The sequence below is a fragment of the Platichthys flesus genome, chromosome 16 (genome assembly GCF_949316205.1).
Source record: "Platichthys flesus chromosome 16, fPlaFle2.1, whole genome shotgun sequence".
NCBI classification, from domain to species: Eukaryota; Metazoa; Chordata; class Actinopteri; order Pleuronectiformes; family Pleuronectidae; genus Platichthys; species Platichthys flesus.
The window spans coordinates 16,443,427-16,464,484 of NC_084960.1; the positions used below are offsets into that span (position 1 = coordinate 16,443,427).

Below are 21,058 nucleotides of genomic sequence, written 5' to 3' on the forward strand. Positions count from 1 at the left end.
TGGCCTGAAAAACATTGAAGACCCCTGCCTTCAATCATTCACTATTAATCATTCAGTATTTAGCTACGTTCTTAAAATCTGTTTTCACAGCCCTTATCCTGGTCACCATCCTTTTACATTCATATACACTTCTCTTACTCTCTAAGTAATCACTCATAAGTAATCCACACAAACACACACAGACACACGCGCACACACGCACACACACACACACACACACACACATAGCAGTGATAAGAGTGCATTAGTATAGTTGAGCAGTTGGCAGCAGGCATTAGCCAACAGTTGCTCAAATAGTGTATCAGGTTATACCAACAGAGCATCAAGAGCCAAGTCACTCCACCTGATCGTAATCACACTGCTCGACATTATGAGGGTTTGTGTTCCCTCTGGACGATGTCAGGGTCGAATAACACAGCTCTCCAGATATTTACAAGAAGAGCAGCAAGAAAGAAAAGCTCCCTCTCCTGAATGTTAGAGCCATAACCTGAGAGGAGGAGTGAGAGATGCTCTTTGCAGTTGGCTACATTTACAGTGAATATGACTCACTCCATGTTCATATGTCAGTCTTTCTTTGCAGTGAAAACAATATGTTTTGTATCACTCTTTCGCCAACACACATGGAACGATGGGTCTTCATCATAATCATCATGCAGGGAAAAAAGGCTCAAGAAGAGGAGTCACTCGCTGCCAACTCGAGAGCTGGAGAGATAAATTGTAACGGCATGGAAGAGGTGCAAAGATCTGTTAAAAGTGGGAGGATCTCAATGTCCGATAAGCCTCTTTCAAAACAAGGAAGAATGGACAATTTCAGCCATCACTCAAAGCTTAGATTGACTATCACATGACCTGAACTCTTCCTGATAAGTTTGTCTTGCAGTAATATAACGCTCCCTCCTCTGTCGCTTTAATCCTTCCAGTTTGCACCAGGAAGGATTAAAGTCACCTCTCATATTCAGCATCTCATTCTTTACACTGCAGTGCACAAAGAAGGTGAAACAAGCAGCGAGAGGCACCGTGTTCTCACCAAACACCACATAGGTCAAAGTCGTTATGAAATGTTATATACAGAGCTTCAGAGGCACTCTGAATTGGTTCTTAATGCTAAGCTACGCTAACGAGTAAAAGTATTCCTGTCTGGTTGAGAAAGTTGTCAACAATTGTAATAATCCAAAGATTATCGTGATGGGAACATTTAAAATGCTAGCGAAGTGCCCGATCTAAATCTGAATGTCAGAGGTCTGTTAGGCAATCGGAAACAATCTTCGGACCAAACTTCACACCTTTTCAAAATAAAAGCTCTTTAACTTCGCTCGATATAAAGCATTACACCAATAAAACGAACGGTGTGCTTTTACTTAATGTATAATTTGCTTAAGACAATGTGATTCAATGAGTGTCGTTGCCATCACACAGATCAGCACCAAGGACAACCGTCTGTGTCAGTCTGACATTGTGTAATTTAAATGGGCAAATTATCAAAATGATCTAGCAGGCGAGATATGATTGCTGCCAGTTGCCGACCTCTGCTGTTTGTTATCTGAGGACATAGAAGAAGTCCACAGCCTCTCTTTTTAGGCACAGTGCCCCATCCTCCCTAACTGCAAGGTGCTGCTTGCTTGTTTATTCAGATTTGAACATATCACATGTCCAAATCGACCAAATTCAACACAGGCCACTGAGAAAACATATATCGAGTGTGAAGTTGATTGGATGAATGGTTCTCGAGATATGTGATCCACAGACAGACCGACAGACAGACAGACAGACATTTTTAGAATTAGAAGGTAGACAATCGTTCCATGTATCTTCCAGAAACGAACAGTTGGGAATTTCTTATTATTGTCGTTCGGTCATTACATCATCAAAACATCTAATAGGTTGACAAACCACAAGAATGAAAACAATCATTGGTCCTCACAATAAATAAGGGATTAAACTAGATTAAAACAGTGATGACAGCAGCGCCAGGCTCAGGTGAGACATCTACTTTACTCAGGTCGGATACATTCGGCTCCGCATTAAACACTTCGTACTTTTCTGTCCCCTCAAAAGAAAAGTAAGATTTAAACCGAGTTTTCGCTCAATTTAAATAATTCCATCAGTGTCCTCTTGTTCCTGAGAAGTGCCGACCTCAGCAACACTCGAGCAGTACGCGAGATAAGGTTATTGAGGGGAGATAACGAAAGCCTTTGCAGTAAGACAGAAACTCAGAGCTGCAATTTCCAGCAAAGGTGAAGTGAGGTGACTGCGGTTCCGATCGGGTGCTGATGAATATCAGCGGGGGGGGGGGGGGGGGGGCTGGGAGAGTGAGTGATGCTGGTGCGGCGTAAACACAATATCTACTGCCCACGTTACAAATCTTGCGCCGTGTTGGAAACTATTGGATGTCTCTCAAGTGGAAAACGTTACTCAGGTCGGTTTACAGATTCACATGATTCCCACTGCTTCGGCCAGGCTGATCAATAAATGTGATTGTGAGTCTCTCTCTCTCTCTTTCTCCCTCCCTCTCTCTCTCTCTCTCTCTCTCTGTGCCACAGAGTCTGATCATGATTCCTGCAGCTTCGTCGACATCTAAGCGACCTCATGGACTCATCCAGAGGACATTTGAGCTTTCCCACCAAAGTCAATCACCACTTTTAAAGCACCGATAACATTTGGAATCAGAAGGTGCACATGCGCTCTGTCACAGTCACCTTCACCGCCTTTTAAAATATTTGCCAATTACAGCGAGTTCTCCGAGGGGCAAAAACTGTGGCCCGGCCTGAAATCACACATCAGCAGCAGAGACAGATTCCTGCACTGTGAGGCAGCTGCTCTGTGTGCCCGGGATTATAAATTGAATTGTCTGAGGCAGTATAATACATCTGAACACTAAAACGCAAACTTATTCACTTTTATTTTATGAAGTCTCAGCCCTCATTTGAAAATATACCAAACGCTGTGTCATAAAATGGAAGTGCTTTGGAAAAACTGAAATGAAGATTGACTGCTGAGCCCTTATAGTGGAGGTTGTTGTAGAAAAGACAGGCTGACTCATCCATCTGTCCATCCAGAGGTGGAGCAAATCCCAGCTGACTGTGGGTGAGAGGTCGCATATTAATATGTTAAGACTTAGGGTCGAAACTATACGTGTACTTGTACTTTGATTCTCCACTGGTTAGAGCCAGCCACGTTACATTACATTACCCAATACATCTCTGATTTCCCAGTGACACTAGTGACACTAGTGTCAACTTCAAGCACAACATCAACACTGGCACACTCTCTTCTCATATATTGCTCCTGGCTTTGTAAACCTTTACTGGCACCAACTCGCGGTGGTCACAATGGTTAGATCGGTGGTCGCAATATTTTGGTAGTTCTTATTGGTCTTGTTGGCCACGATAACCCCGCCCCCAGCCCCTGACATAAGCCGTTCATTCTTATAGACCAGCGAAGTGTTGGTGCAAGAGTCGAGAGACAGTTCTTTGACTGGTGAGACACAGAGAACAGGTTCCAGATTAGTTTCTGGCTCAGAACCGGCCCCTGGACTGCCTTGGTTAAAAAATGGGGAAGAGACGAATTCTCCATAGCGTACAGGTTCGGTTACAGGTTAGCTCTGTGAGCGAGCCGCTCTGTGGCCCCACCCTCACCTCCTCCCTTCGATCGCCGGGGGGCAGAGTGATTAATTTGTGACTATTGATTTCTCTTTCTGAGCTGAAAGTGTGTGTGTGTGTGTGTGTGTGTGTGTCTCTGTGTGTGTGTGTGTGTGTTGGGGGGGTGGTTACATCCAGTATTCAGTGTAGTGCTTCTCTGCAGTTCTTTTTTTTCTCTAATCTTTAATGTAGAAAAAAAAAAGCCAATGGTTGCAGTCGGGATGCGTCAAACCACCTCCCCTTCGTCTCTCTGTTCTGCCCTCCTCTCTCTCCGTCTCTCTCCCCCTCTCTCTGTCGGTGGCGATTGGCAATTCAGTGAGTGTCCACATGTCATCTCTTGCCCTGCTGCAGCGGCGAGCAGCGCGGCATGCTGGGAGGAGGAAGGGGGGGGGGTATTTAAGTGAGGGCAGGCAAGATGACTAGATGTATGGAGGCATGTATTCATCCATTTCTCTGTTTCATTGGATGTATGTAAATGCTGCTGGGGATGTACTTTAAGTGTATGTGATTGTGTGTGTGGGCGTGTGTGTGTGTGTGTGTGTGTGCACTCCAGACCCTCATCCCTCACCTCCCACCCCCTCATCCTCCCACTCCCCTCCTCTCACGGCCTGATACAAGACAAACATCGTCCTCTCCTGGCCAATTCTTCCCCGCCTCTTATAGTTTCCTCCTCTTCTTCAGTTAAATCCCCCGTGCAGCATCTGAAGAACTTTAATATTATGTCCTCTGAGGAAAAAAAGGTGTGGCGTGGGGGTGGGGGTGGGTGAGGGATGCAGAGGTCTGGATAGAGGAGATGACAGGCCATGTGATCAGGACTTAATTCCATTCGATAATCATTTTAATTAGCGGTTAGCGTTCACAGTGACAAGCTTGCCCCTCTGCGTGCTACAAACACATTTTTGACAGATGACGTTTGGGGAAGAGTGTGACCTACATTCACTCTGAGAGTCACACACACACACACACACACACAGTGCATTGCTTTGTGCCAGTGACTGCATACAGTTAATGGGAGAAATGAAAATGTGTACAGTGATCAGCAAACGTTTTTGTTCGAGTGACCTCTCAAGGGCACCAACCATGCAGCGGAGGCAGCTGATGGAATGTATACATGTCGGAATCTTCCAGATGAAGAGCAATGACAAACAAAGCCACAGCAACCAGTTCACACAAACAGTTAAGACTTTTTTTCCGGTAATATATTTCCTAGAAAATCCTAAAGAGTTTAGAGCCTGGAACCAGGTCGACAAGCTGAATGGTGACCGTGAAACATTTGAATCCAAACAAAAAATAATGTAAGGAAAATGGAAAAAAGGTTGAAGGTTAATTAGGTTTTTACGGCGCAGCTTCTACTTGAATTTAACATTGTTGTAGTGATTTTCACCACTTGGACTTTATTGTACTCATCCCTGAAAAACAGCAACGTGATACAAAGGGAAATCATGTGTGCTTTTTGGTAAACATAATGGAACGCTGAACTATCTGATCGTAGCCGACATAATTTTTCACAGAAAGCTCCATCAATCATAGATGTGACACCTGAGGATTGGACAATTCTTATAGAATTTGGCAGTTTGTGGTAAGCCTACATTGGATGGTTTCAATATTATAGCAATCAAAATCTCTTTTCTGAAAATGAATAAGATTTTTACCTCTGGAACCATGCTGTTGAGCTAAATATGAAAACACAATAATGAAAATATATTATAGATATTAGTTACATACATATAAATAAGCGATTACAGTATAAATGTGTAAGAACTAATTTCAGTTTCAAAATAAAAGCACTACAAAGAAAACATAAATTTTGGCTCGTACAACTTGATTCCAAAAACAAATGTTTTACCCATACCAGACTATTGAAGACAGTGACGTCGAGAGCCACTTTTTACATCACCCTCCATCTAAAACCTCAACCGTCAATTTGTTGTTGCCTGTTTAGACAAATATGGGAAGGTACATTTTCAGGTTTCCTGATCTCTATTTACTCTTCAAATCCACATCAAGCAGTAGAATATGGATTTAAATTTTTTTGAAGAAACTTACTCTTTTTTTTTTTTTTTTTTTTTATTTTTAAGATGCATTTATTTGTCCCAAACACATGCACAGACATGCAAAGGCACACTCATGCAGGTAGGGAAATGTAATCTCTGCTTTTGACCCATCTGGTGCAGGACACACAGAGCAGTGAGCGACCATGTACGGCGCTCGGGAGCAGATGTTGGGGGAGTAAGGTGCCTTGCTCAGGGGCACTAGACAGGGTAGGGAGACTCTTGGATTTTTGGACAGATCAATCCAGGTTCGTCTTTTGTTGTCTCTCCGTGGAGTCGAACCAGAGACGAACCAGAGACCTTTTCTGCCCATAGTCCAAGTTTCTGCCACTAGACCACCGCCGCCTCTCACAACATCTACCAGACTACTGCCGCTTATTCTCAACATTTTGTTCAGCCATAGATTGAGACACAAGGTTTTGGACGGGAACTTCTGCAGGCTCCGACCACAATCTTCATTCCAGACACGCTGGCGACACTGTGGCCAAGCTGCCCCAGAGCGGGGGGGGGGGGGGGCACTGTGGGTACATAAGAGATTGATTCTCTCAACTTGCTCATGGAGTCATCCCAAAGACCGGCATAGTGCAAGGCCCTCACCATGATGATGTAATGCATGACACATACATACGCACAAAACAAAGCTGATTACGGACACACAACTGTAAGGCCCAGGAAAATGTCACAGCAGCACCCGGTGTCACTCTCGCTCACATCCACACTGCTGGGAAGAAGGAAAAAAGACTTGCATGTGCTGTGTGACATCTGCACTCATTTCCAGGTGAATATGTGTTCGTTGTGTGTGTGTGTGTGTGTTTGTGTGTGAGTGTGTGTGCGTGTGTGTGTGTGTGTGTGTGTTTGTGTGTGAGTGTGTGTGTGTGTGCGTGTGTGTGTGTGTGTGTGTGTGCTGCTGTGATCATGAGAGACTCCCTGTCCTGGAAAGCGATCTGAGAGAGCAAAAGGAAGCCACGCTGCTGCTCATTAAAAATTCATCCTTTTCCTCGCTGCTCGAAGAAACACAGAGATGTGAAGGTGAGCGCTCGCACACATGCCTGCACACACGCACAAGCACGCACGCCGTACACATGCACACACGGATGAGGAGAGGGGGAGGAGAGCAGCATCATGCTCGACTGGAAATTACATCATCCTCCTCAGTGGACTCAGCAGCACCTTATCCTCGCCTACATCGGGATGTAGCGACGATAACAGCGGTGACTTCACTTTGACAAATTCCCCTGGTTTGCTCTGATCTGCGGATTCGAGTGCCACTGTCTTTTTTATCCCGGCAACAATCAGCCGCGTCGTCAGCAGGTTGGCCCGCGCTTTCTCTGAGCGCTCACAGTCCCAGAACGCGTCCCGCCACCAGACATGAATAATCGAGTGTCAGCCCTTCCCAGACACCAGGTTTACATCATTTCCTGTAGGAAGCCTATTAAATCATCATCCTTCAGGTTAAGCACCCAACTCGCTCCATCAGGCTGCTCCAAGGAGACGTGTGAGCGATAGAACAAACAGAGTCTAAATCAATTAAAGTTAGGTCACATTCAGCGTTTGCTGAAATTTAAAGGAATTCTACAGGCGTACGTTAGAACCTCCTCCCGACTTGTGCCAGAAAGACTCAAACCGAAATGTCAAGCTGTTTTTACATGAACCTCGTCTTTGATCTCAACAACCTTTCGACTTGGTCTCCGTCTTTGACTCATGTGTGTTGGAGTGAGGTGGTTTTCACCAGCCCAGTCTGACAGATACAGTCTCATTACAACTGTTTGTTTTCCCAACAGCACCATTTGCTGTGACAGTGGGGTCTGCCAGCCCTGTCGGCTGCAGTAAATACTCACCCTGGACTTGCAGTAAACAGCCATCTGAGCAGCGTCGCACTGACAGGCGGCTCGGACGTCCTCAGAGACAGACAGGCGTCCCCAAAAGGCCACTTTGGCACCTCCAGGGCTTCGCTATCAACATAGTAACGAAAAGATGAGCCATACGTTCACTGTTCAGAAGTGGGTCTTTTGTTCCACAAACATAATAAAGAGACAGCAGGATGGATGAAAAATAACAAAATGTATAAATAGATATTTATTAGTTACATTTTTAATGACGCAAAGGGAGAATTCCCTTTTAATTAAAATAATTTTCCATTGTTCCGCTCCACTAGTGTGTTCTATGGTTTTTTTGTTCATATAAAAAGTAAATATGAAAGAAACGTTGCTCCTGAATCTCCTCGTCAGAAGTCTGAATCCTCAAAATGCCCTATATTTGCATAACGTACACCAAGCAGCTCTCTGAGACGCCCCCTAACAAAACCATTTCCACCAGCGGTTGACCCATTACAACAGACTGGACCAGCTGACCAATCAGGAGTGGTCCTAAAAAAGACAGGAGCTAAAACCACTTCAGACAAGGTCTGAAAAAAGGAGCTGCAGCCATGGAGAGTAAGAGGAAAGTGAGGAGTGTTCAGAATATTAGAGCTCGTAAAGCCTCCAGAACTCTCTTCATGAAATCACTTCCATTAAGATTTGTCTAATTTAATAATTAGTGAGTAAAACAAAGACAAGGTTTATCTTCAGATATTGTGTGTTGTGTACAGTTTATCATCTCAATCAAAGAAAAGATGGAGGCCAAAAGTGAGGAGTCAAACACAACCTCGAAATTCCTCTGTCCTTCAGAGCAGACTACTGAATTATATACAAAAAAAGAATCAATGGTGTTTGATCAAACGTCGGTCTGAAATTACAGCACTGTCTGGTTTCTTTGCCTTGTTGTACAGAATACAAATAAATCCCATTGGCTGTCGAATACCAAAGATATCTGATACCTCCATTCCCCATCAAGATTTGTATATGTGTTTCATACACGACCTCGAGCCTCCCTCCTCTTTCCTCCAGCCGGCTCCGGGCGATGACCCTCACTCCGGCTACAGGAACCTCCAGCCCTCCGGCCTCACCTCGGCCCAGGCCCGAGACTCTCAGTCTGGGGAGGTTCTTGGGCTTCAATGACACTCGCAGAACTGTCAGCAGCTCTCCGGCCGGGTGTCAAGAGGTGGGAACGTCTTTGTCAACGCTGTTCAATTCTGTTTGTCCTTTTGTTTCTTAAGATATTTATATATATTTATATATAGACAATATTTACATCAGCGTCAGCCACAGTTTAACAGTTGAAGTGTTCTGTCTGAAGGGAAAATCTATTTTAAATAATAAGCAATAAAACTGTAAACTCAAAGCACTTCACTAAAATGCAGGAGAGTTTTATTGTACTGAATTATATTTACAGGCATCCTTTGCTGAGTCTGTTGAAAGATTTTCTGTTGTATGGAGTCATTTTTCCATCTGATCAGATTTATAATCCCTTTGTGTTTGGATTTTTCGAATTCTCTTTCTTTGAACCTTGAGTTCATCTTTTCCTGTTGACTTTGTACAACTTCTCTTGAGTGTTTGTCTCACTTCCTGTGATTGTCTGGTTTCCCTCCTTCATTTATGAACTTCTCTGCCTTCATTAGTTTCATCTCTCAGGTTTACGCTGTGCATTTAGTTTTGCCTCCTCTCGTCAGTTTCTCTGTCAACGTTTCCTCATGTTTGTTCTCCCGGGAGCTATTTGCCAAATTTAGTTTTCTGACTTCGTCTTTGATTTTGTGTGTTTTTGGAACTGTTCATTGGTTCTGACTGCAAACCTGTGTATAAAATGAAAGGTATCTGCATTTTGGGCTTTATTATTATTATTATTATTATTAGCATTGTTATTAGCAGACAGGGGCAAAGCATCCAATAGACCTCTGATTTTCCCCCTACCCCACCTCTGAGATGATGCAGTGTGTTTGGGCTGCGTTCTGACACAAAGCAAACACGGTGTAATAGATTGCAAATGAACTGCACCACAGACACCGCCAATTAATCAAAAGGCAGATTGCCGTACTTTCTCTCTGCTATTGAAAAAAACATAAATAAATAAATAAAGGGAGTGAAATGCACCTCCTTAAAATGAATGGATTGTATTTGCAGTTAATTATCATTTACTACAGGGTCTCTCTGGGATGTTTGCAAAGCTTAAGGATATGGCTGGCAGAGTGGAACGCAGGGGAGCTCTGCTGCGATGCAATCGGAGATTGGCCTGCTGGTAATTACACTTTCATTGTAAGAGGATCAATTCTATGTAATCAGAATGCAATCTCACTGAAAATCGAGTGCTTATCCAAACCACTTCAACCTGGAAACTTAACATTTTCAAGTGAGCAACATTTGTTTGATAAACAAAAGCAAAGAGCAAATACACGGCAGCAACTGTGGACTATAATGATTTCTCTTCTTATGCTCTTGACCTCTGACCTTTGATAACAGCAGTAGTTTGAAAGTCACTTTGTTTTTATCAGTTTATTTTTAACGCTTCAGTCAAAGGAAAATTTAACCTGCACCTAAAACCTAGAATCTTCCTCTAATGCTTATTAACAACAGTTGTTGTTGATGACTCACTAAATTATTTTGTCTTTAATGTTTGAACGTCGAAGTATAAAGGTGCTTGTTATATTTTCACACAGCCCAGGCCAATTCACATAAATGTATTATTTAATGAATAATTTCATAAAAGAGTTATCCAATTAAATTGTTCTCAATTATTTGCCTATTATCGTCCAAGGTCACCACTTCAATCCCAGAACATTTGTGAATGAAAAAGAATATATTAAAAAAATGCTGAAAAAATGGACTCTTAACAATTATTAGCAAAAAAACAAGTTATTGAAGCTCATCCTTATTTGTCTGATTAATTCAGGTAAATGTGTGTGCAAAATGTGTGTTTTTGACTGATGTAAGACTGGTGTGGAAAGGACTTTGCTCTTGCAGCATAAGTCATGTCTTCAATCATCTTTCTGTGACAAACAATCACAGCATTGGTCGAAATTCGCCAAAACATGGCTGAAATTTGTAGCTTTTGCACTTGTAAAACGATGTGCCAGAATCAAATGGAAACATGTTGATTCACAGGAACAGTTACGGCAACATGAAAATGCTCTTGCAAGCAGGGGGAAAGCAGCCTGTGCTTCTAGTGTCATGCTGCGGTTGCACCCAGTGTGATCACACAGAGACTGGCCCAGGGTAGGTTTTTTATTGATTTGTTATCCAGTCATGTCGGATAAAGATAGATCCCACCCAACAGCACCCAGTGCAGCTAGAAATAACGTGTAAATCAAGGCTAGACACACACATGCAGTCCTGCTGGCTGTGATGATGATGTGATGATAATTGTTATGTTGTAACTTAAAAAATGCTTCTCTATGATGCTCAATCTTCTGTTTAAATCTTTCAAATGTATAATCAGAAGGCTCTGTGGATTGAGAAACTGTTGTTGGGGTCTCGGAGGTAGAACAGGTGACAGCATTTATGGGAGAGGGCCACCTAAGTTTACTGCCCCTCTCCCATCGATCAACGCCATCTGAGCCATTAATCATTTACTAAACCAATTACAGTGCCATCACACCCGTCCACCATCCATCTCATCGCTGAGGCTCCATCAGGACGACTGAACACTGCCACCAAGACATGACTATTAATACACAAGGGTCATAACAGTGTGTACTTTAAACCCCTATTTTTTCTGGTCCTGCTGTCGCAACATTACAATAACTATGTATGTATTGTGTAAAACACAAAATTGTGATACAAGTTAAGTAGCGTGACATCTTGTTAAAGTTCTCAACCAACAGCAGCACTTAAAAAACTGTGGAAGCTTCATGTATAAGAGTCTGTGCTGTAGTTTTCTTATTGAATTGTTACTTCTAGCTGTTTCAACAGGTTATTTAAAGACTTGTTGGACCTCATATTGCACTTTTAATGCCAACATATGTCCCTATAAGTTTGTTGAAGGGTACTTTCACACACTCTTGATTGATATGGAACTTTGGACATTTCAGTTTAGTCTGAACCAAAGTAAACAGGTGCAAAAGGTTCCTAGGACCATGGCTCAGACTAACGGACCAACATTTTGTGCAACCAAAAAGAGGTGGTCCCGGTCCAGATAATTCAATGTCTGAATTTACAACACACTGACGTCAGACCTTCTACAAACCGATCGATATCAGGTATATATCTAGACGCAGCACACGTAGGGCTCACACATGTACTTTTTTTTACTGTTACCATGGCTACAGTTGGATCATAGACTGTACATAAAGATAGACAACACGTCTCCACTTCTTCCTGTTTGACGAAAAATGACATAATTTGGTGTCAGAGTACCGAGGTCCCACCAATACATGCTCTCAACCAATCTAGAGTCAGTCTCAGCTGTCAATCAAGACATTTCATCCCCTCTATATATAATCCAATAACTAGTTAAAACAAAACTTATCCGAAAAATGACCACTTGAACATACATCAGTAATATAGCAACTACCTAAAATGATGGAAAATGTATTTAAACATATTTTGACTTTTTAGTTTGGTCCATGTCCTGTCTGCTAACATGGAGGGGGCAGGGTTTATCATCTATACTGCAGCCAGCCAGCAGAGGGCAAACCAGATGATTTGGCCTGAATTCGGGCAGTTATCATTTCGCCTTAAGTCTGTGATTTTAATCTACACCTATTTTTTTTTCATGGATACTATGATGACTGAATGTGCCAAGACGTGAATCAGGAAACAGAGACACTTTTTTTTATGTTACCCTAGCTATTTGTAATATTGCGCATGCATAAAATAATTTGAATAAAAACATCATGCAGTTGCTGTGTCCTGCACTCAGAGGCCTGAGGGGTGTCTGACACCCAATACTGGAAATACTGAGTCCATTAACCAGTACTGAGGGAAAAGAAACACTAAGACATGTCAACACAAGAGGAATTACACAAATAATGATCTTATATTCAAACTTTAATGTTCATAAAACACATCACATTCCTCACAATGACCATTGCTGCAGCTCCTCCTTTCAGCCTCTGTCTGCAAAACTTGGTTTTAGCTCCTGTGTCTTTAAGGCTCCACACAGGATAAAGCCCAATCTGCTCTGATTGGCCAGCTGGCCCACTCTTTTGTGATGGTCAACCGCTTCCAGCATGTGTAGGAAATGTCTCACGTTACCTGGATTTGTTAGGAGGCTTTCCAGACAAGCCGCTTGCCTGCATCATGCAAATGTGAGGCACATGAAGTCAGAATGACGAGAAAATATCAGTCAGACTACTGAAGAGGTGTTTCAGGAAATTCAGTCTTTTCTGTGCAGGAGGGGAGCTCTCTTAATCACAGACTTTGTGGATCAGATCCAGACTCAAATTGAAATGGAATCTATTCTGACCCAAATATTTCACTGGAATTTTTTCAGCTGTTTTTGTGTTATCTTGCTTTAAATCAAGCCGATTAACCAAAAAACAATAAACAGGGGTGTCAACACACCCTCTTGGTGAAGGTGTAGATAATAACCAGTAAAACACACTATATTGTAAAGTATTGTAAACACATCATATTTTTCCTTTAACACAACATACAAGTCAAAGAAATACACAAAGTTGACTTGGTTGAAAGTGTTTTATCATAGAAGCACCGTTAACAAACCTACTTTGATCGGGAAAGCTACCATAACAGACCTAACGCTGCACTCAAACACAATCAATAACCTCTACACTGATACCCTGCATCCACAGTGTGTTTGTCCTGCGCGGTGCTTGGACCGCCGCTGGCCTCAGCCTAAATCCGTTATGTCTGGGCCTGCCTTTGTGGGCAATAGAGAGGGCGAGGTGGAGACCAATAAAACAGTTGTGTTGGCCGTCTGCAGTCTCAGCGGAGCTCCAGCAGAAGGCTAAATGAATCCCATCCATCGCCGGCTGCAGGGCAGAGTGACAGTGCAGAGCAATAGAGCTCAGTCACTTTACGCAGGCTGTTATCAGATGAGGGGCTAGTAGTGACACCATGCTGATGGAGGAGAGAAGGGGGCGTTTCTGCCTCAACAAGTGGCGCCGCATACATGTTCCCATCCACGCTGCTCTCAACTTCTGTCAAACAATAATCTGGCCCATGCTGCTGGGTGTGCAGTGGATCGGCGTCATAATGCAGCATAATGCCTCTTATGAGCCGGGACATTAGCCTGGCTGGGCAAACTCAAGCTGAGTAATCCTTATCTGATTGGACGATGAGACTAATCCCGCTCTCCTCCGCCGCTCAGTTATCTGCTCTTATCTCATCCTGCCTCTCTGCTGCAGAGAACACACTCACAAACATGTACACACATACACAAACACACACGCACACACACACACACACACACACACACACACACACACACATACTCCCACATGTTTTTTCAGCTGCATGAATGTACACTACATTGATACTCCCACATGCTCATACATAAAATCATGAGCGAGGAAGCGTGAACTGTGAACTGAGTGACAAAAGCTGTGGGAGGCCACACTGAAGTGGCAGCCATGTGTGGTTAAAAAATTCAAACAGGAAAATCATTTTTTTTTAATGTAGAATTCCTTTTTCTACATAACCTGCGTCGGGTGGAAAAACACTCTACAAAGAAAGAGTCGCTGTGTCTACGTCACAAAATTAATCATCATCTATCCGTGATCTTGTTTGTGAAGGTTGCATCAAAAATCATTTCAGACAAGAGGAGCATTTCAGACAAGAGGGACCTGGGGGGCCCTACATTAAACCAAACCGACCCCAAAGAAACATACCAAAACACGTCATTAAAATCTATAAACAAAGGTCATACTGCTGCTAAGCCCCTGCTCTGATTACTCTGTAAACAGTTTCGTCTCCTATCAGCTGAGAGAAGATCTGAGTTGATAGAAACACAGATGCGTTCATCATGTTTCTAATGTTGTCATAAAAAAAAGCTCTCTGGGCAGCAGTGGGTCCTGTTTGCCCTCAGTTTTACCTCTAAGGCCAGAAACTATGCAGGAATCAAGCATCTGGTTTTCTTCAAGCCTTTCATCCAAATACATGAATTAGTGTATCTTAGTGTCCCAGACCCATATCCATCCAGTTCTTGCCTCACTTCATTGGCTGACAATAACATTTTGGATGATTTTAAGATTCTTTTAATAATTTGAACTGTCTGATGGTTGAATAATGAACCTTAACAGACACGTTTCTTCAACAAACAGGTAATATAAGACAAAGCATCAGACACGACTTTGACCCTCCTTTATCACATTTCCCCTCCCCGATTCCAGCTGTCTCATCCTGCAACTACTTAGGAGTCCGATGGGTGGCACTGTACTAAAGATGGACGCCTCAGGTTAGCGGCAAAAGCAGCATGGTGCACCTAGCCTAGAGAGCATGGCAGTGGTGGAGAAGCAGAGTCGTCCAGGGACCAATTCATCAGCAGGGTCTCTCTCTGCACCCACACTGTCTGAAACCTCATCTGTGTTTGTGGATCCACAATAACTGAACATACAGAACAGTTTAACACATTCCAAGGTATCAACATAAAAAATATGTAGTAAAAATAGGTGCAGGCTTCAGAGAACTGAAATAGTCAGAGATACTGTCTGGAAATCATCTCAAGCTTTAAGCAAAGCCCTGTGATATTATTTAAAATGGTCGGTGGATTCATCCATATGAGAGATACACATTCCTGTCTGTCTATCTTTCACATAGAAAGAACATGCAGCATGCAGGAGGCAGGAAATAAGCCTCCTCTTTTTCATCCTGAGATATTTGGATTCTTTCAGTTTCACGTCAGGCACATTAGATGCACCAACAGCACGTCCACTCACTTGCTGGGAATTTTCCGGCTGTACGTTTGCATTCGAACATAAAACCCCTCCGGACAATTAGTGAAGCAAAGGTCAGACTGTGAGAACCCAGTATGGGGCTTCCTTTCTCACAGGTTCCTCTCTGGCAACTGGTTACACAAACACAAATCCACCCGTGTATACTCTACAAGCTCTGTGTGTGTGTGTGTGTGTGTGTGTGTGTGTCTGTGTGTGTGTTTGTGTGTCTGTGCCTTTGCTGCCAAACACACAGTTTACACGCTCTACTGTGAATAGGACACAGCGATCACAGCCGCAGCCGGCGCCTGATCACCAGGAAGACTTTATTTGAGCCGAGCTGGGGGAGAGATGAATACTAGTCATCTTGGCACTTTGAATTAATGGAGCTGAGCAGCAAACTGAGGCCTAATTAACATCTGAAACGTAAAACTTGGTATCACTCCTCCTGACTCTGTGTGCTGGAAAAAGGCTGCTTATCACTGCCTCTCCCACAGCTGCATCCGCTCTCTACGTTTCAATTTTTCCATTTCCCCCCCGATTTCTTGGTCTAAGATGTACAAACTACCTATAATTAAATGTACTAGCTTTTCAGAACTCAATTTCCTGAGCAGGAAGTCATCTGAATTAGAATTTAAATGAACCTGACCCCAGTAATGAAATGTGGTGGCCTCCTTTTTGTTCCCACTCTTCTGCTTTTTCTGGGGATCACTCATGAATCACAAATGATAAATGTGGGTTTATTTCCTGCCATTTTGATCCTTTGTTCAAAGCAGGAGGCTCATTGTGTAGATACAAACGCACACACACTAATCCCAGAGTGCGACATTTTGATCTCATCTTGACTCTTTGTTGTTTTATTGGCCAATTAAATGATGGCGTCCTGGTCATCATTACTCCAGCTGTGATTAATCCTATGTGCATTAATGGAACTGTGCGGGCACAGAGCTAAGTGTCAGCACTCAGGGTTACATCCCAGAATATTCACAGAGCTCTTAACAAACACAGTCACATCTGGACTGAAGAGAGGTGTCTGCTGCCAGCACCTGAGCAGCTTCTCTGGAACAGCTGATGTGTAGATGTGGCGAATGGATATTTTCAACATTTCATTCCACTACACTCATTTGATATTCACTTTACAGATGATAAGATAAGATAAGATACATTTATTGGTCCCACACACATGCACACACACACGACATGCAAATGGGGGGAAATTTGTTCTCTGCTTTTGTTCCATCTGGTGAACACAGGAGGACACACAGACCAGTGGGCAGCCATGCACAGCGCCCGGGGAGCAGGTGTTGGGGGAGTAAGGTGCCTTGCTCAGGAGCACTTATACAGTGGGGTGGGGTAGGCACTTAGACAGTGGGGAACAGATCCAGGTGTTGTCCGTCCAGGTTTGTTTTTGTGTTGTCACTCCGTGGAGTCAATTACCATTAAGTATGAACAAAGATCCAGATTAGGGGGCAGATCCATGATAGTTTGTTCAGATTTCTCTATGTTATACAGGGTTTTTCCACATTTTCATTGATTTCTTAGAGAATAATTCAAGACTCTTGATGAAAAAAATCTGGTATATTAAGATGACTGATATTTATGAGTATGTACAATTTGGTGCGGATCCAAGTCAAAATCTGGATCTACTTAAATGTGGTTGTGCTTGTTGGAGTTCCATGCTGCCTGAGTGCTATTGGAGTTCTCGGTAGGTTTGTTACTACAAGTGACCTCCTCCACATTATCTATCCATGGTCATTTCCTATAAGTTGTTAGTGTAAAGATATTGATTACAGCTGCATGAAATTACACTTGTTTCTTCCGTCAGATGGTGCGGACTCTGCAGGTGAGGCCGTTTGACACCTCGGATATCACTGAACCCAGACAGGTCAAAGGTTACATGACGGGCAGCCCTGTCATCATCAAGGGTGTCGAGGGGGTCAACACAGAAACGTCCGCATCTCTGCCGCCATGACTTTTCACAATGAAAACAAACACCCTGTCCAACCTGCTGTTCCAGGGTCACATCCTCTTTAAAGGGACAGCTCCCCTGGAGTTCCCCTTAATTAGGGTGAGACCAGAGTATTGATTTGCCGGTATATCAGGTTGATATATACGATGCCAGTCCCACCCTTACTGCTGCATGTGAATATGTTATTATTTCATGATTTAGATTCTAATATCTGACTGGTGAAACTGTTGCAGAGTGGGTTTCGCAGGAACAGCCTCAGTCTGCATCCAGAAGCCTACTTAACGCTCGCTGCTGGAGCTTAAGTCCTGACCACAACTGCATCAGTCGGGATTTCAAGGCGGAACACCCCAAAAGATATGGATTAGTGTGGATCTTCTGAGCAATATGAAGAAGCACAACCCTGCAAAAGGTAAGTGTGTTTCATGTCAGGGAAAGAGTGATTTGTCATCTTTTCTGGCCCTCTATCAGAGGGATCAACGTTTTAGTTACAGAAATAAAGTAAAAATCATGATCTGATGATTATATTGCAACCCATCGAGGTTGTTTTTCTGGAAATATGTTCCTATCCGTGCTGGTCGACAAAACTTCAAACTCACACTCATGTTGTGTATTTCCTGTGGAGGTATTCAAAAGGATCCTTGAACTTCTAGTGTCGTGGAAGAGGGAAGTGCAGGCAGCCAGCTCCAAACCCCACAGACAAGAGCACGTCAGGGAAAAGCGAGAAAATGTCTTTGCTCTTACCTTCCAAGCAGCACGTTCTCCACAGGCCAGAGTGGGTCATCACCTCCTCGTTCTTCTTGCTGGTCTCGTTCTCGCTCATGGACTTGGACCTGCAGGTGCCGCGGGAGTACAGCCAGTAGTCCGTCCCGACTGCGATGGTCATGAGGCTGAAGGCCGCGAATGCTCCCACCGTGGTCAGCAGCATCTGGACACCGCGGTCGAACAGACCCATGTTTCCGCATTCCATGAAAGGGGGACCCCCTTTCCTCTTGATGTACAGGAAGTAAATATTTGAAAATTTGCGGGACCACACCAAACCGAAAAAACGGGATATACTCAAGTGGAAGGAGAGGGAAGAAGGAGGAGGAGGATGCGGTAGGAACCTTATGGTTGCGTTTGGGTAGGGATCAAAACAAGAGAAAAAAATTCTGGGTTATTTCTTTAGAGGGGAGGGAAGAGAGGAGGACACAGTTGTGTCTCTCCTCTCCGTTTGTTCTTACTTTTAGATCCTCACAAATAAAGATGAGAGATCAGGCAGCACCTCAGCAGGCCTGCAGCTGCAGATTCAACCCACACAACAGCCACTCTGCAAACATGAGCTGTGCAGGATTAACAGTGTTTGAGGTGGTGCAGGTGAGATTAACCAAAGTGGGAAAAACACAACAAGAACAACCTGTTTCTTGTCTTGTAGAGGTTACAGCTGAATTAACATGAGATCTAATGGACCAACGAGACGGACCTTGGTGTTAGATTAATTGCAGGCTTACAGTACAACGGCTCTATATGTCTCTTACAATGCGTTGCAGTTACTTAAGTTAGAAGCGAGTAAGAAATAAGAATTAGAGATGTGTCCAAAGATTTTCCTCAAGACTCTTAATAGCTAGAGAGGTGACGGTACACTGGGAAGGGAAACGAAGGACAGCAGGGAAAGCTATCATATTAGAGGATCATAAACAAATGGACGGATCCGAGTCCTGATGATAGGAAATAAAAGCGGTTTTATAATGACCTACTGTGAGGACAATATTCGGCTGGCTGCTCACAAATCAACCCGATGGCATGAGGAAATATCGGCTCAGTCAACAGACTCATTAATCAGCGGGCTTTAAAAGAAACGCGCTCACACATAAACAAGAGAAACCTGATAGATTATTATAATTACAATAAATTAAATCAACCGCTTGGATTTTCCTTTTTCCTAAAATTTTGGTCCCCAGTTTCCATATGTAGCCCTATCGCTCTGGGTAGGTTTCCGCCGAAAATGGGGGTCTGCGGTCAGAGGAGGTTCGGTCGTCGACGATCTGGAGAGAGCGGGGAGAATCCAGCAAGGCAAGCCGACCATCACTCGACATAGAGCCGGCAGAAGGAGGACGAGGAGTCGGTGTGTGCGCCGCCGCAGCCGAGGTGGCTTCTCCCTCTTCCTCCGTGGATGGAGGAGGATGCTGCTGCTGCTTCTGCTTGAATATCCAAATTCACCGTGGCAGCTTCACACCCAGGACGGTCCCGTTTGTTTAGCCCTTGCGCCATATAATAGGAAACAAAATAAATTCTGATGAACGTTACAATCCTCCCGTTTTCCCCTCCTCCTGCTCCTCCTCCTCCTCTTCTTCTGGTTCGTTTTGTTCTTGTTCTCCTGCTCCTTCTTTCTATCCGCGCGCTCTCGGCTGCAGGTTTGGTCGCTTTGCGGAAGCACGAGAGGAAAAAAAAAGATATTACACAACCAGGTCTTGCACAGCTCCACAGACACACAGAGCTGGTGTTGTCACGATATCAGCAGAGGTTCCACAGGCCAAATTCAAGACGTCCAGGTTATAGCCTGCCCCCTATCGCTATCTGTTTTTATATCAGCATGAAGACGTTCCCCTAATTCTGCAGCCAAGTTTTCCTCCTCCTCACCGGCGACGTTTTCAAAGGCAACACAGTGTTTGTGTGTGAGCATTTGTGTGCATGTGTGTGTGCATGTGTGCGCGCTCTGCGCTGCAGCAACGGTGGCTCGTTGCTGGAGAGATATTAAAGATTTTTTTAATTCCGTTTCTGTGAGTGGAGGGGGCGGAAGGAGGGGGTGTTGCGATGCGCGCTCTCTCTCTCTCTCTCTCTCTCTCTCTCTCTCTCTTTCTCTCTCTCTCACTCTCTCTCTCTATCCATAGATGAATGGAGGACTACCCACATGCATCTGTGCGCGCACAGGCGGAGACTCGTGCGTGTATGGCTCCTCACTGTCCAAATGTGGCCGTCTTTTACGCACGTCCCCGCTGACCCTGCCGCTCTGCGCCCTGAGCTGATCCATTTATTTCATCGTGTTTTAAAATCGAGTCATAATTTATGTACTGTATTAGTGTGTGTGTGTGTGTGCGTTTGTTTGTTGAGGGTTAGGAGTTTTAGGGTTAGGGTTAAAATTTGGGTTAGGTGAATATATTTTAAGGCTAGGTAAGTGTTAGGTTTACTATTAGGGTTAAAGTTAGGGTTATGGTTGGGTAAGTCTCCAGGACATCAATGTAAGTCTATGTAATGTCCTCTGAAGTTACGAAGACTTGTGCGTGTGTCTTTGCGTATGTGTGTGTGTGTGTGAGTGTTTGTGTGTGGTGCTGAAAGGACAACTACCTCCATCTCTCTATTCTGCCACTCTGAAGTTTGTCGCCCCCTTTTGGACAAACATCTTTATCACAACTGATCCAATTTTTCATTAAAATATATATTAATTAGGATTAAGATAAAGATGAATTAATAAATAAAATAAATAATCTTCTCAAACATTATTCTCTCATAATTCACGCTTCTTGATGATAAAACAGTATGATCAGGTGCAGGTCATTTTAATGTGGTTGCAAGGGGACTGTGGCTTGGAGGAGGTAAGTGCTCCACTGAGTGACATTATAGATTTATAATTTTTTATTGCTGAAATCATACAAGACTGATACAGAAGCCAAAGTAAAAACAGACACTGTAAAGGGTAAAACGTACAGTAGTAAAATTTTTAAAA

General features: G+C 43.6%; 1 protein-coding gene across 1 annotated transcript in view; it reads right to left on the reverse strand.

The window, feature by feature from the left end:
- Window positions 1–20,060, reverse strand: part of cacng2a (calcium channel, voltage-dependent, gamma subunit 2a) — a 58,359-nt gene extending 38,299 nt beyond the window's left edge. The window contains exon 1 of the mRNA XM_062408993.1: window positions 18,100–20,060. Coding sequence (XP_062264977.1) covers window positions 18,100–18,325 — 226 coding nt within the window. The 5' untranslated portion in view covers window positions 18,326–20,060. The remainder of the gene's footprint in view (window positions 1–18,099) is intronic.
- Between the last annotated feature and the right edge of the window lie 998 nt (window positions 20,061–21,058).